The sequence below is a fragment of the Coccomyxa subellipsoidea genome, assembly GCF_000258705.1.
Source record: "Coccomyxa subellipsoidea C-169, whole genome shotgun sequence".
Lineage (NCBI taxonomy): Eukaryota > Viridiplantae > Chlorophyta > Trebouxiophyceae > Coccomyxaceae > Coccomyxa > Coccomyxa subellipsoidea.
This window is the reverse complement of record NW_005178028.1, coordinates 190,623-206,205: the sequence shown is the minus strand read 5'-3', so window position 1 is coordinate 206,205 and position 15,583 is coordinate 190,623. Positions and strand designations below refer to the sequence as shown.

The 15,583-nt window shown below is 52.1% G+C and overlaps 2 protein-coding genes across 2 annotated transcripts; both read right to left on the bottom strand.

Annotated features, from left to right (window-relative positions):
• Window positions 1-210: 210 nt before the first annotated feature.
• Window positions 211-1,945, bottom strand: COCSUDRAFT_67342 (hypothetical protein). Its single transcript, XM_005644878.1, has 4 exons — window positions 1,807-1,945; window positions 1,438-1,552; window positions 1,182-1,244; window positions 211-850 (listed from the first exon to the last, which is right to left on the bottom strand). The coding sequence occupies exons 1-4, from the start codon at window positions 1,840-1,842 to the stop codon at window positions 633-635; spliced, it is 432 nt and encodes a 143-aa protein (XP_005644935.1). The 5' UTR covers window positions 1,843-1,945; the 3' UTR covers window positions 211-632.
• Window positions 1,946-2,461: 516 nt separating this feature from the next.
• Window positions 2,462-3,532, bottom strand: COCSUDRAFT_67341 (hypothetical protein; the record flags this gene model as incomplete). Its single annotated transcript, XM_005644877.1, has 3 exons — window positions 2,462-2,795; window positions 3,133-3,302; window positions 3,512-3,532. The coding sequence occupies 3 exons, from the start codon at window positions 3,530-3,532 to the stop codon at window positions 2,627-2,629; spliced, it is 360 nt and encodes a 119-aa protein (XP_005644934.1). The 3' UTR covers window positions 2,462-2,626.
• Between the last annotated feature and the right edge of the window lie 12,051 nt (window positions 3,533-15,583).

Sequence of the window (15,583 nt, the reverse complement as noted above, 5' to 3'; positions counted from 1 at the left end):
GCATAACCTGTGCATCACTCAATGCTGTGGGCTTTTGAGTTGCGAGCTAGAAGCCGCTAAATGATGCCACTGACTTCACTTGGCTGTCTTGCAAGCATTTGCAGATCTATTGACACATGCTTGAAGCATGCTTGTGCAAGGTGAATTCAAACTTGGCAATTTCCACTGGTGTTTAGTTCCCAAGATGGCAGATCATCAAGCAACAGCGATGGTGACATCCTGCGAATTACACCACACAAGAGTACGCACAAGGATGCTATAGTCATGTTGCATTTCCCACACAGCGCAGTAAAAATGTACCAATGAATTGCCGAGGCCCTGCAGGCCCTCTCCATGGCCACACCGTCATACAAGGTCTTACAGGTCAGCTGCTATCCTAGGCTACTCAATTGCAAGCTAGTAATTCAGTGGTGGCAAGGTCTCTCACGCTTGTCTCATTTCTTCGCCGCACTTGCAGCTGCCAGCAGTGCTTGCAAAGTTGCGGATATGACTTGGACTGTGCACCATGCTTAGTCACAGCACATTACTTTCACCCTAAATGCTTAGACAGCTTCGTCCCACTATGCTCTAAGCTTTCCGCTCCGACTGCTGGAACATGAATCCAGTTGCGTACTACGTAGTAACACTACGCTCTACTTCTTCCGCTCTGGCAGCAGGCCGCTGCCTTCCAGCAAGTTGCGCGCACCCTCGGACATCGCTGGATGCAGGTCTGGCACTTCTGGCCGCGATTGGTGTGCGCCCTCACCGCCGTGAGCGGCCGGCGCCGATTGTTTGGGGATAGGTGTCCTGGGCTCCCAGCCCCCCTTGGCCCCTGGCAGCAGGCCAGACCCCTCCAGCAGATCCTTGGTGCCTGATCATTGGCAGATAATTACTAAAATTCTGCATGTGTCGGTGGGTAGACACTCAGTAGTGCTGAGTCAGCACCGTGCCCACATTAGAATTAGCCTTGCTTGACCCCGACAAGAGAAAGGACTCCAGGGCCAGCAGGTGTTAAATGGAACTGGCTGCAGACAATACTTCTCTCCAAAAGATTTCTGGCACGAATAGCATGGTACAATCGGGAAAGAAATCAGTGTTTGAGCAGCCAAGGGAACCCCTTACACATATAACAGAGTACTTCAGCACAAGAACAGCAAAGTCGAGGCAAGATTCCAGTGTGATTCAGGAAGTTGAATGCGTGCCTGTTGACATCAGTGGGTCTCCCAAGTCCTTCTTGTCCTTGGCTCCTGCTGCGCTGCTGTCCCCTGTACAGCGAGAGATGGTCAGTGCCTGGTCTGGGGGAAAATGGGAGAAAATTGCTGTCCATTAGGTTCTGGACGAGACAAATTTGCTCGACATTCATCAATACAGTGTTCTTCGATATGTGCTTCACATGGACACCTCTAAGTACTAGGGACATGGCATCTGCTAGGGGTAGCATGGGGTACAGACCCGTACCTGACTTCTTGGCGTTTGCCCTGTCCAGCATACTAGCGAGAGAGTAGTTCTGCCCCCCTGCTGAGCCTCCAAGCACCGGTCCCGTGCCACCGAACAGGCCCATCTGATTCTCGCCCTGCACACGGAAAAGCGTGCCTGACGTTTGGAAACGGCAGCTTCTGGACAAGATATAGACGTACTTCCTGCAGTAATTTCCATCAGACCCCAGGTATGAGGTCTGGAATGCATGTGCAGTGAAAGGATCGTGACTCGACTAGTGCAGATGTTGCAAGCCGGATTCCTATGGAACCGAACTCATTTGCATGATCTATATTTTCTGAGAGTAAATGCCGTGTCTGACCTAGTCTTGCACTGCGCATTTGGTCTCACCTGCTGCGTCCTGGTTTCTTTCGCGTGATCACTCATATTTCCGTAACGAAAGGGTTGGTCAGTGGTCCTCTGGGAAAACCTTGCTTGACGTTTGTATGGTGCCTTGTTGTCTGAAGTCTAACAAGGGAGCCAATTGAACCCAACCGATTTGAGAAATGGAAGTGCTGATCACAGCTTCCTCGCTGGTTCCTGATAGGGTCGTAAGGTGCCACCTGCTATTTATAGAACCCTATGGCTTGATTCCAAAAAATCCCCGAGCAGATTTTGGTCCTTCTCAATGCTTCCCTGAGTGCATCGCACAAACTTCACTTGCCAATATGGTGGCCAGGTTTCGCAGCCACCTTGCAACTGCAGCTGCCTGGATTTTTGCTGTAACATGTCTCTGCAAGTGGCACTGCCTGGCAGGCTTTGCAGCAAATCCTTGAAGATTGACACAGTTCATGACAGCCAATTGCAGAACTTCATGATGGAAATTCCATTGCGACTCGACCTGCTTTGGAAGGCAAAGGTCACCGTCATCCGAGAGCATACAAATTTGAATATAATTCGTATTGCAGCAGATACAACTACCGCCAGCACTGCTTTCACTGCTTTGGCACTGCATTGGCAATTGGGTTCAAGCGTGCGGCTCAGCACAGACGGAAGGACTCACTCTCCAGTGGCGTCGACGTCAATCATGGTAGATCAAACAAATACAGTTTGACACTTGGTTCCTTGAAGGAACCTCCGTCAACAGCGCACAAGCACTGGACAGTGCAACGCACTCCAACACTGTCCCTGATCCAGTCTGCGATCTGTTAGGCACTCTCTCTCGCTCACTTCACGCACTGCTCTGAGGTGCTGACTGGCTTGCTGCATCATCGGGTCCACTCTTGCGGCCCGGTTGATGATTCTGTCGCTGCCTTTCAGACACAAGCGCCCACATCTGCCTCCTGAACTCAGGGTCGATCTTGCTCTCCTTTGCCAGCGCCTTTACAGTCAGTGGATCCCTGCAGCAGACCAGGAGCAAATCAGGCTAGTACTCAACTTCTTGGCAAGCATGCGGTTGTTGCACAATTGAATATTGGTGATCGAGGTAAGCCACTTTGTCCAAACAACAGAACAAGGGCTGTCCAAGTGAGTTTGAACTGACATAACCATGGAATTCCCTGTATCAGCAAGGATGCTACAGATCTGTATCTGTGTAAGAGCCCAAGCATGCAGTCGCATGGGCAAACAAGGGGCACAGGCAAGCCCAGACATAAAATCCATTCAGTGAGCTTCTCGGCGAGTGCTTCCCAGATTATTCTGAAATATCTCCTATGAGGTTGAGCATGAATAACGCACTTCTCTGACTTCTCTTCTTCCTCTTCGCGCTCGTCCTCCCTCTTGGAATAGATGAGCCGCAGCTCTGGAGCACTCTGGCCAAAGCTCTGCCAGAGGTGTTGTGCTCTGTCCTTGAATTTTTTCCTGGTGGTCTTCTGCGTGTGCTCGCCGTCCCAGTACAAGGAGGTCACCTGCAAGGTTGCAGACAGCACTGTGAGCCTAGTATGACCAAATGACCAGAGAACCGAAAGATAAGACCAGTACATTGCAGAGGGGCGAGATAACCTTCTGCAACAAATAATTATATGCTTGTCTGATCAAAATGGATGTGAAAATGGAGAGCTCACGTTTCTGCGAATAGCCTTCTGTGCCAGCAGCCTGGCTACCTCTTCACACGCACGCTCGTCGTTTTTCGGAGCATACTTTCCCAGTATACGTTGAAATGTGCTATTGTTTGTGCATGCGGATACCACGCAACTGTTGTCTATCTTGGAGACGATGCTAGCATGGATGTGCTTGCCAGAGAAGAATAATTTAAGATGGTAGGGCCGCACTAACTTTGCATGCATTTCCCTGATCAACCTTCTGGGAGCCAAGCTGTCAAGACTCTGATGCTTTGTGAGGAGATCGGCGGTGAAGTGGATGCTGGGAGAGGTGGCCAAGATAGGCAACAGTAGGAAACATCAACAGGACAGTTTGGTGCAGACCAGAGAAGCTAAATGCGTTTGGAAAGACTCTATTTCCAATGTTGAATATATCTTTTGCGGACTGATCAAGTTATTCTTCATTTACGGTGTACGCCTGAGTGCAGATCATCAAGCATCCTCATAAATTTTAGCTGTGTTCCTTGCCCCTTTGAGAGGTGCCAAGCAAAGTTGCAAACCCGATCGGACATACGTATCAGTGAGATCCAAAATGCGCAAAGGACAGGAGGCAGACAGCCTCGAAGACCTGCTACGTTTGCAGGTATGAGTTTCCAAATATAGTGACTCTTACTTTTAAAACCATAAGAAGTGATTTCTCCAGTAACAAGGTGTAACATTGTAATACATACCGATCAGCTGCATTTTTAATATGACCGGTAGCGCGTCTATCCAAGCTTCTGTAAGGTGATGGCATTTCATACAGCTGAGCTACAGTGCTCATCATCGTTCCTCATTTACCCGTTTTCTAAGCTGTCTATTCCATCTAGGAACAATTCAAGAAGCAAAAAGGGTCTCCAGCAGCGAAGGTGACGCTTGTCGGAGGTGCACGTTCACAAGCAAACCCCATCTCTGGCGAGGCAGCGGAGGAAGGCACGGCTCCTGCCGGAGCTGAGACCTCACCTGCAGGTGTGCAACGGGCCACAGAAGTCTTAGGATGAAGATGCACACAAAGAAAGATAAATTTGTGAGCTCTGAACCGCCACTGAGCGCCTAGGCAGGTTCATCATCTTACCACCCTTGAGCAAGGGGATCGTTTTGCAGGAACCGTGGAGGACCCTCATCAAGAGCCCACAGGAAACAGCAGCGACTGGGTGATAGTGGGAGAGGTATCAGAGCGGGTGGTTGAGGCAACCTCTATGCCCATGCCATCCCAACCTGCAGCTGGAGGTGGCTTTCCAGTTGCACAGCACCGAAGGCAGTCAAGGGTGTGTGCCAGCTTCAACCTGACACAACATCATTAAAATCTCAGCCAACCCTTCCATAGTGCTCACGGGTGTTTGGTTCTTTTGGGACATGCATCGAGACCTTGTTGATCCATGTGCCTTCTGTGAATGCTGCAGTTTGCGCTGAGCCGGATGGCCTCTTCAGCAGCAGCATCAACGGCAGCTCCTCCCTTGGAAGGAGGTGCCAAGCAGGCAGATGGTGCCTCAGCAGCCCCCACTGGCGGCAGGACCTTGCAGGATGAGATCGATGCAGAGAACCGCGCTGCTCTCCGGGATATGTCACCGAAAGAGGTAAGTGGATGGAGCTCGGTACTTTAAGTGGCCCTGATAGAGGCAGTGCTACCAGAGAGCCAAACATCGTAGCAAACAGAACAGCATAGATGCTGCTTGATTGAAGAGGTGTGCCTACATGAACAATTGTGCAACGCATCCTGCAGGTGGAGGCCGCAAGAAGGGAGCTCCTAGAGCAGCTGGGGCCAGAAAGGGCCGCAAAGCTTCGCCAAAGGGCGGCTCAGAAGGAGGAACAAGCTGCGCAGAAACGGGCAGCTTCACAGCAGCAGCAGGAGCAGCAGCGCGGAGCTACAGATAAGACATTGCCAAGCGCAGAAGCTGCAAAGCCAAAAGGGACACAACAGGGGACCTGGAATGCGCCCAATCAGGCACATGATGCACCCCCTCACCCAACCGGTATGTCATCCATATTTGGTTACTACTGCTTCATTTGCGCTGTAATTTCTCCTGCCGTTGAATGGCAGACATGTCATTTGGGCTCTTCCAGCTTTGCTTGCATCTTCTTTGAGCCCTGGCATGCCTGTCATGTTTGGGCTACAAATGGATTCATGGGGCTGGTGCCTGCAGGAGACATTTGCAGCAAGAGGACAGTGTCACGTGTCCGCTTCGTTTTCAGCAGTGCTGGTGTGCTGGAGCCCTTTGAGTGGAGCAGCACTGTTGAAGAGGAGGCTGGGCCAGATTCTGTGGTGGAGCGAGACATACTGCGGTGGGATATCGGCCTCTACTGTGTGTTTGCCTAGTCAGGGTCGAGAAGAGTGATGGCATAAAACCCCTTTGCAACTTTGTGATGAGATCAATCACATGGCAACCACGATTCCTTCTTTCTTTGGGCTGGAGGAGCTCTCATTCCACTTGCTCGTGTGCATAAGACACTTTGACCACTCACCACCATAATGTGTTCCCAAAATGAAAAGTGTGCAGGTGCTTTACATGACAAGTGATGCTTGTGCTTTATCCTTGAGCCAAGAGGTAATTTTCTTTCTTAACAGCTTGCATGCATGCATGCTGCAGGCAGGACGAGGGGTCGGTGGGCCAGGGGTACACAGTGCGGGAGATGTGCCAGCTGGCGCGCAGCAGCATGCCAGCTCAGCGCACCGCGGCCTGCCGCCACCTGTCCGCCCTGCTGGCACGCTCCCGGCCCAGCGCCGCCAGCTCCTACCAGAGCCTGTTCGGCGGCGGCAAACGGCCCAGTCCCCTCTGTGTGCCAGGCTCTGAACAGGTGCTTTCGTTTGTTCTGCTCCCCAGACCACCTCGTCATGTTGCGAACCAAAACCTTTACATTCCCTTTACATTCCCCTTTATATGTTAAGAATAGATGACATTTAGCTCTGCATGTCAGGCTGTGAACAGGTACCTTTCTTTATTGTGTGCTCCTGGCCACCTCATCACGTTTTAAACCAAGATGCCAGGCTCTGAATAGGTACTTTTGTATTTTCTGCTTCCCAGGCCACCACTTGATGTGGCCAAGCAAGACCTCTACAATCCCTTCGGCTTGACAAAGATTCAGCCCTTGAAATCATTTATCAACAAAATGTAAGTATCCCTGTCTGGTCTAGCGATCTTCAGACAAGTGTGCAATAATTTAACAATGAAGCATTCATTTCCAACTGCGTAGGAGTCTGCACTGGACTGGCAGGATGTGTGGGAGCATGCACTGGTGGACTGCCAAGTGGTGGTGGTGCTGCGCCTTGCACTGGACGACAGCAGCATGTCAGTCATGAGCGCTGCAGCAGAAGCTCTCGCCCAACTAGTCGGCCCCAAGCACATCGACCCAGCCCAGGCCTGCCCAACTCCCTCAGGTGCCCTCTGTTCTCTGTCGCCTTCAAGTGTGAGGGCTGGCGAGATGTTACCCTTGACGAGATCATGTTCTCGGATATGGAATTCTTGACATCAAGGACCAAAGGGGGTATACCAAGCGGGGATAAGCTGTCACCAAATACGTCGGTGCACCTCAGTGTTGACATGCGTCCATTGTGTGTCATAGGCTTTATTGCTTGCATGCCTGCTTGACAGCATCCAGTGACTCTGACGGTAGTTGCACTGCCGATCCACCCTTGCTGCATGTGCCTAAGCAGGCTATCACATGTTCAGACATAGATCAAATGAACTAAACCTGCTATCTCATGACATTGCATCAGGGCTTGCTGCTGTGCCGCCGCGGTTTCTGGAGCGCCCGCATGTGCTGGGAGCATGGACGGCCCAGCCACTGGAAACCCCAGAACCTCCAATGCCTGAGAATGCCATGGACATCGACGGGGCCGAGCAGCCAATGGATGAGCGCCAAGTGGCGGCCAAGGACCCGCTCTGCGGCCTGCTACAGATGCAGGTAGAGGAAACTTTTGCCATACTGGCTGTCTGCGAAATGACTTATTGTTTTGGCTGGTGTCCACTCTGAGGCTGCAGATGCAGGTCCAAGAATGTTACCATGCCACCGCAATGTTCTGCAGGAATAATGCTCCAATTTGGTTGATGTCCAGTGTCAGGCTGCCAGAGAGCTGCTCATTTTCTGCAAGCAACCTTATCGCTGTTTCTCTTGACTATCTGATTCTTACTTGTTCCTGGCATGTGCCTATAATTCGCAAATATCAACAAGCATTGTATACCACTTGGGCTTCCACATCAGAGAGGAAGAAGTATAGATTGGAGATGTCGCCCCCTTCTGACAAAAGGGCTTATCCTATGAACAGGTACTTGCACGAGCCAGCTATTTGCTGAAGCTGGCGGGGCCCGGCATGGCAGGCTCTCTTCTGGCAATCCTGCATGCAGCCGCGCTTGGCGGCACCGACATGGCCCGCGCAATCTGTAATACCCCCGGGCTGGTACGCATCATTCACCCTTTGGCCCACCACATATAATTGCCTGCATGACCCCAACCCTCCATAGAAGACTGTCCTTTTTCTACATTGCATTCCCGCTCAAAAGCCACTTCTTTTCCTGTCCCACGCTATCCAACATCTTCTGCCATATGCTGTTGATCCTTGATAAAAATGCTCATGAGCCACCAACACCAGCAATTCGGGTCTGACAGCCCGCGTCTGACCTCGTATTGCAGATAAAGGCAGTACTGCTGGTCCTTCAACCCGCCCTTCCAGCAGCGGCAGTTGAATCACCGGGGGCAGCGCGAAATGGCCTGCAGCCGAGCGTGCTGGCCGCCATCGGTGCGCTGGGTGTGCTGCGCGCGCTGTGTCAGGCTGGCGCTGATGTGGCACGCGACCTGCTCGCCCAAGGTCAGCCGCCCGCCTTTCGACATCTACACCTTTCAGTTCAATCATTGCAGAGTATATCAATTCGATGTGCATGCTTGCATGTCTCAAATGCTCACTTCCTCAGGACTTTGCGTCTGAGTGAAGGCAAGCAAACTCCTTGCCTCTCTGCAAGTTTATTTTTGCGGGCATTGGGGCTTTTTTATGATAGTCTCTTCAGGCCGCTCATTCATGGCCTGCATTTTGTGATCAACGGTGGTGGCAGCCAAAACAAAAAGGCAGGTTGAATGCAGACCTCCAGGTAGGACCTAAGTGATGTCTAGCAATGCCATTAAGGAAGTTTCGCTGCTTGGGCGCAGGTCTGATGTCACAGGTGACCCGCTTTGTGCTGGGCGGTGGCACCATGCCTGCCAAGGCCAGACATGACAGCGATGGCGTGGAGGCTCTTCTGCTGCAGGTGAACACTTTTCATCCTTGCCCTGCTTGTATTGGGAGTGCTCGGGAGAATCGAGCAGACTGAAAGAACCTTCTTTTGCTATCTTGCCGTGTCTTACAGCTCTTCTATTAGAGCAGAGCGCAGCATTGCTGACTGCGGGATTCTTACCAGGAATGCACTGCAAGAAGGCCAAGTGACTGACTTCATCGCACACGGGTCCAGCAAGGGTCTTGCGTGAAATCTTTTCTCTTGCGCAGATTGAGGCATTGCGGATCTGGCGGACGTGCGCCTCGTACGGCCGCAGCGGTGCATGGTCTCTGGACGATGCATATCCAGCTCTGTGGGCGCGGCTGAGCGTCCCAGACTGGGAAGCTCTGGCAGCACCTGCAGAGAGCCCCTCTGCCGCCCACAGCCGACTCGTGCACATAATGGCCTCCGCTGAGGCACTCATGGTGGCTGCTGAGATTCTCTTCCACGCCGGGTAAGCTCAGTATTTGCTAGATACACAAGCTGTAGAAGTGGGGTCAGACTGGCATGCTCCTGAGTGCAAGTGTTCTATCTGTGGAGTGGTTTTGGCTGAACCTTTTCTCTCTTTTGCATCTCTCTTTTGCATCAAGTCTGAAGTCCTTTGAAGTGAAAAGATGATCCCACAAATTCACCAGGTGCATTGCAGCGAATGTCCTGGCACCTCACAATGCCTGCCTGGTTGTTGGGACCTTGTGCAAGACGTTTTCATAACTAAATTTAAATTGCAGTTGCAGAGAGATATGCCTGTGTCTGAGTCATGGCTTTGCAGCATTGAACATGACCTGTCTTAACGCGGCGTTCCCTGTTCGCAGGAGGGAGCCAGATCAGGCGCAGGTGTCTCCGCGCTGCGCAGCTGCGATACTGCAGGAGGCTCTGGCTTGGCTGCAGCCGCAGTCGCTGCAGGGCCTCATCAACTTTGTAACGACGGCTGCAGCAGTAGACAGCATAAGCAACACCGTCTCTTCCACAGGCCAAGCGGCGCTGCTGGCCCTTGCCGCCGCCTTTGACATCGTCCGAGCATGCACCGCCATCCCTGACATGGTACCAACCCCTGACTTGCCTCTACTCTCGTACCCCACAAGTTTGATGCAGCTTCCTTGTGTCGTCTTTCTGTTCTCAAGCTCTGTCCTCAAGCAAAAAATGGGCGTGCAGTTATCATATTGTTGTTTCTCCGGTGCAAGGGGTGTCCCAAATGTTACAGAGTAAGTAGGAGGTGCCAATATCGGCAGTTTTGCACTGTCAGCAGGACACCATAGCATGCGCGCAGCTAGGCTTATTCCTATACTGTATGTCTTCGTGAATGTCTTGCGCGATGGAAGGAAATTGTCAGGTGCACACAAGAGGAGTATCGGTTCAAACAACTAAAACCAAGAACATCATGCAGGATGATGCTGGAGACATCAAAGCAGCGGCACATGAGCTGCTCGACTCGTTCGACTTCAGGCCGCAAGCAGCAGGGAACGCCTCGTTGCAAGTGACACCCGGCGCCAAGAATGGCATGGCATGCAAGCTGCTGATGCTGCTGCAGCAGTGCTCCGATGCCTGCCAACACAGCCAAGGCGCAACACAAGTGTGCTTCATGCCATTTGTTGCCTCAATTGCGCTGCATGCCTTCACTGCTTATCTTGCTGTCGTTGAATACCACGCTGCAGTGTTCCTACTTACATTCCCCCCTTGAAGCCATCGACACGACCATTAGGAATCAGCTTCCATGCAATGCTTGCCTGATGGAGGTTCCATGCAATTTGTGTTTATTACGGGTGTGTCTTCCACTCGCAGGGGCATGCTGGGTTGACACAAGCAATCGCTGAAGCTCTGCGCGCCGGCCTCAACGCCAGTCATGCTGTCTCTTCTGGAGCAGCCCGTGCATCGGAGCTGCTGACTGCCATTCTGCCCTTACCTGTGCGGCTCCCTCTCCTCAACCACACCTCAACACAAGTGAAATTCCTTCTTTTTAATCTTGCATATATTTGATATGTACTCTTCACTGTATTTGGAGCTTGAGTGCTTGTCTCATCTGCATAGGCATCATAAGCGTGCATGGTAGTGCATAAGTAGCATGGGCCAAAAGTTGGAGTGACATGTGAATTGCAGGCGAGGACCCCTGAGTTAGTCACCATGCAGCCCAGCGATGCAGGGGCCTTCCAAGTGCAGCAGACTCTCCTGGGCCTGGCCTTGACAGGCATGGAGTTCACATTGCAGCGGCCCCGTACATCGCATGGCTCATACCGCGTCGTGCAACAGCAGCCATGGGGCAAATGGGCCGCAGAGATCGGGGACCCTGCAGAGGTCAGTGCATCTGACATAATTTGAACGCTTGCCCACATTATAGTGCAAAGGATCGTCTTTTGGGGCCGTCTCTTTCCTGTACAACCATGATCCCGGCTGCATGTACGTTGCGGCTGAAGAACTTGCCTCCCTTTTAGTTTGAAATCTGCCGATCTAGAAATCTGATGAATTTGAGGGCAGTTCGACGCAGCTTGAGGAGTCGGGGGCTGTAATTGCGCAGGCCCGCAAAAATTGGCTAGGCACTATTGACACAGCAAAGGAGGCAGGGTGTGTCTACGACGCAGCGGCGGGGGCTATACGCGGGGACAAGGCCGACTCAGACTCCCCTTCGGGTGAGGACCCTTCACTCACCCCAATGCTACTTCAGTCTGGGTAGACCGCTTGCTTAACGGCGTGCTGTACCTCTATTCAGCGCCACTTCATTGTAAGGCATGCGCTTGAAGCTTATCAGGACAGTGATGCCATGCCTGTGGAAAGGTGCACAGAGTCGGCCTTTTAATTTCACTATCTTTTTCGCCAGCCAGTGTTGTCCAGTCAATGGCATCAGGTGGAACCTTGGGAGAATTTTATGCAGGGCACAAAAGGGTTGATGCATTACTTTTGCAGGGGGAGGATATATGCAGCAGGCTGTGCTGGACGCTGCACTGCGCATGCCGAGCCTGGCGCCTCCGGGAGGGGAGGATCTCGCGCTCCGGGCAATGAGCTGCGCGCTGCACATGCAGGGCATCGAGCCCGCCATAATAGACACCAGTACCGCCATCTCCAAGTTTGCATCGAGCGACAGCAGCTTCGCGGCGGCTGCCGCCCTCTCTGGCGCCTGGTGGCAGGAGGTGTGCTTCACTTGAACTCCACTGACCTCACCTCTGCATTGCATCTATCCTTGCAATCATACAGCAATACTTTTGCTCTGAAAGTGGCATTCTCAGGGCTGGATCACAGCTACTAAACTCATTTTAAATGCTACGATAATGACTTCTGTCACGCCGAACATAGGCAGAGGCGCCTAGTGCTTGGCGCCTAGAGCTTGGATGTCATCAGCGAGGTTGAAAACGCTCAACAAGAGTTGCGCGCGTGGTGCAGGGCGACAAAGCGGTGCCACGCAATGCTCTGCCGGCCATGCCGTCAGCCGAGGAAGTCAACGCCGTGCTGCTGCCGGCCTACGCCGCGCACTGGCTGGGCCTCGTACCGGAGCAGGGCGCCGTTCCCTCCGGCCCCTGCGCAGCCGCCGCGCAGCTGTCGGCCAAGCAGAGCCTCATCAGGCAACCTGTCGGCTCCCGCCTGCCGATTCCCTCGGTGCGCAAATTTCCTTGTGGTCTATGCTTGTGAACTGGAAGTTTGAGACTTTGGTTGGAAAAAGATATGGGAAATCAGGCGGCTTGGGTGAGGCCCTTGATTTTTCATACTTCTGGAGCGTGGACAAGCAATGCTCATGCAAGAAATCTTCAGGCCCATCGATCCCTCTAGTGTCAATTTGTCACGATCATATTAAGAAGAAGAAGAAGAAGAAGTCAGACTGTGCAAGGGCTAAACTGATGTCTGCTGCATGCTTATTGCAGGACTGGATGTTCACCATCGAGCCTGTGCCGCCGACAGCCGAGCAGCAGGAAGGCTCTGGCCTGGCCCACATCCCGGAAGAAGACTGGGAGGACGGATCTGCGCAACCGGATCGGCCGAGCCGCGCGCGCGTCGTGGGCACCGGCCTTTGCTTCCTGCTGGCCCTGGACAACGACCCTTCCCTCTCCAGCATCCAGGATCTGCCCCTAGGTACTACTGTAGTGCTCAAATTAAAATACAATAAATTTTGAGTTTTGGCCAAGTAGGATGGATAAATGACACCATATCTTTCAAATTAATAACCCTAGCATGATTTTGAGACCAGGTTTGGATAGCTCTCGATCCAATCGAATGGATCATGACCCTGGATTTTCTGGTGTCAGGATGACCCCGTTGCCTTGGAATGTATCCCGTACTGCCAGGGGTGCGGGTTTTACTTTGAGCACTGCAGTAAGTGTCGTTGTACTTCTGCTTGAGCCTCAATGAGCTTGTCTTTGCCCGCTTCATCGTACATCCTTCATTGCAAATGTCTTTTCGAGAGTGTGTTTGCGCGATGTATAGTTTTTTTTTGCGGTTCAGTATGTATTGGCACTGCAATAGCTCTATGTCTTTGTGTTTATGCGCTGCTGCATGCATCACTGACTGCGCGAAGGCAATCCCCTGCAGATTCTCCGCAATATCAAAGCTTAGGAATGCACCACATTCCCGCCACAACGCTTCATACAAGGCCGTTGATGCAGGGAACTTTGCAGCACACTGCTGCTGTGTGTACTTCAAGAACCAAAAGTTTTTTTTTGTCCTGTGTGTGCAGGGCTGCGCCTGAAGGGCCTAATGGACCTTGTATTCTGCCCTTCAAATGAGAGCTCTTCAGAGGATGACGCTCTGTGGCTGGACCCGCTCATCCGTTGGACTGCCGCCGCGTTGCTGGACAGCTACGGCCGGCACGTGTCCGCAGACAGGTGGGTAAAACCTGTATGCTTCCCTTGGAGTTCTTTTTGGCAGGCCTGTGAGAGTGCAGTTGGATAGCACATATCTCTCTTAAGGCCTGTGTCGGCGCCTTCTTAGTAGCAGAATTTAGTACCACTGTGCGGCTTGGGCTCTGATGATATTACATCTGTGGCCCCGGCTGGCGGAATCACTCAACACCATGCCTGGGGCCTGAAAAGGCTTTGCTCCGTTCTGCGAAGCATACAAGGGGTTTGGCTTACACGCAGCCTTCGGCGCAGATGGCCTGCAGACAAACATGATCTCAGCCGGCAGGAACAGCATACGTATGAGTATGACTAATATGTGACTCACCCCAAGCTAATATCTGCTGGGCGCAGGTCTCATATAATTGCTTTTCATGCATGGCATTGTGGATGTCTGGTTGAAGGCGTGCATGAATTCTTCTGCCATCAGACAGCTCTCCTGAGTGTGTGCTTGCATTCCTGATCTTTTTCAGAGCCACATTGTTGTGCAGATAAATCCTGACCCCTGGGTGGTTGTGCCGTCAGGAGCCCGGTGGGCAGCATCACGGAGGCGGACGCTGCCCGCTGGGCACTGCAGTTTGCCACGGTCTCCTACGGCGATGCCCTCTTTGCCAGCGCTATCGCACTCCTGCTGCGGCCCAACATGCCCAAAGCCGTGCAGGTTTGTCTTCCTGAAGATTTCGCGTCAATTAATCAACTATTATCTTTGGCATGCAGCAATAATGGGTCTTGAGTACATGAATGTCATGCTTGAGAGATGAGGCCTGGGCAGAGTCTATTGAGTCTGATGGTCAATGCATGTCCACACGCAAATGAGACCATCAGGCTTCCAAAGACTGTGCACAGGCCTCACTTAACAGGCTTTCAAAGGCCTTGACATCCTGTGCGCAGCAAAGACTGGGGCCGATTGTCACATGCATGAGTAATCGTTTAATGAGGACTAAGCTCTTGACTGCATGCATGCAGGTGGCAGTGGTTGAGGTGCTGGCACAGGAGGGAACGCTGCACCTGTTGCCACCATCTGCCAGGGCTCCAGGCGGCAGGGAAGCCTACAGCAGCCATCAACGCCCAGAGAATTTCTCAAAGCTGCTCGCCAGGCTCTGCCAGGAAGGCTTCCTGAAGAAGTCAATGGAGCACAGCAGCATGGTGCTTGACTTTTTGCCTGCAGAGGCAATGTAGGCTGACCATGAGTACCCAGAGGCCCCCTCAAAGCTGCTTGTGAGGATGAAGCAGCTCTGAAGGGATCAACGGAGCACAGCAGCATGGTGCTCGACCTTGGGCTAGGTAGCCTGGAGCTTCAGGCTGCCTGTACATATACCTGTTGGGGTGACAGCTCCCATTCACAAATTTGCAGCCACTGTAGATCTTAAGAGCCGCACCTTCACATCGTGGCAGGAGCAGCCGCCACCTGCTGCTGCTGCTGCCACAGCAAAGATTGTCAGTAGGCGCAGTATATCTTTAGAGCGCAGTGTTCCATCACTTAGGGCGATGCGCAGACACTGCAGGGCTCCTGCTTGTACATTTAAGAGAAAGAAACTATAGAAGGGCAGCACGCAGACAGCTGCTGCAGAGGCCTGCAAGGGAGAGATCTATGGGAAAACGCATGTCGCGCCGTAGTATAGAACATTCTAAGAAATGGCCTTTGATCTTGAAGAACATGCTGGAACTTCATTATTGAGTCCGAAGTGTGCATGTTTTGGGCTTGTCCCTGCATGAGCAGACTCTGAAGAGTTTTGAGTGGCCCTAGTTAAGCCCCGGTCGAGAGCTGAGTTGAAATGTATTTCATTGAGCTACTTAAGTACCGACTTTCATGAAGTCAGCATTCTAAACTTGAAGGCTGGCGACCCTTCGCAGATTCTAGAATTCTTTGAAGATTTTTTGCAAGCTACCACTTGAATTCTTTGCTCACCTTGTTGGCCAAGTGGCAATGCAACACATAGATGATTTGTGGCAGCACAATACAAGTTGTTGGCCAAGTGGCAATGCAACACATAGATGATTTGTGGCAGCACAATACAAACAAGTGTTCGAGGGTCCAAATTTCCAATATTTT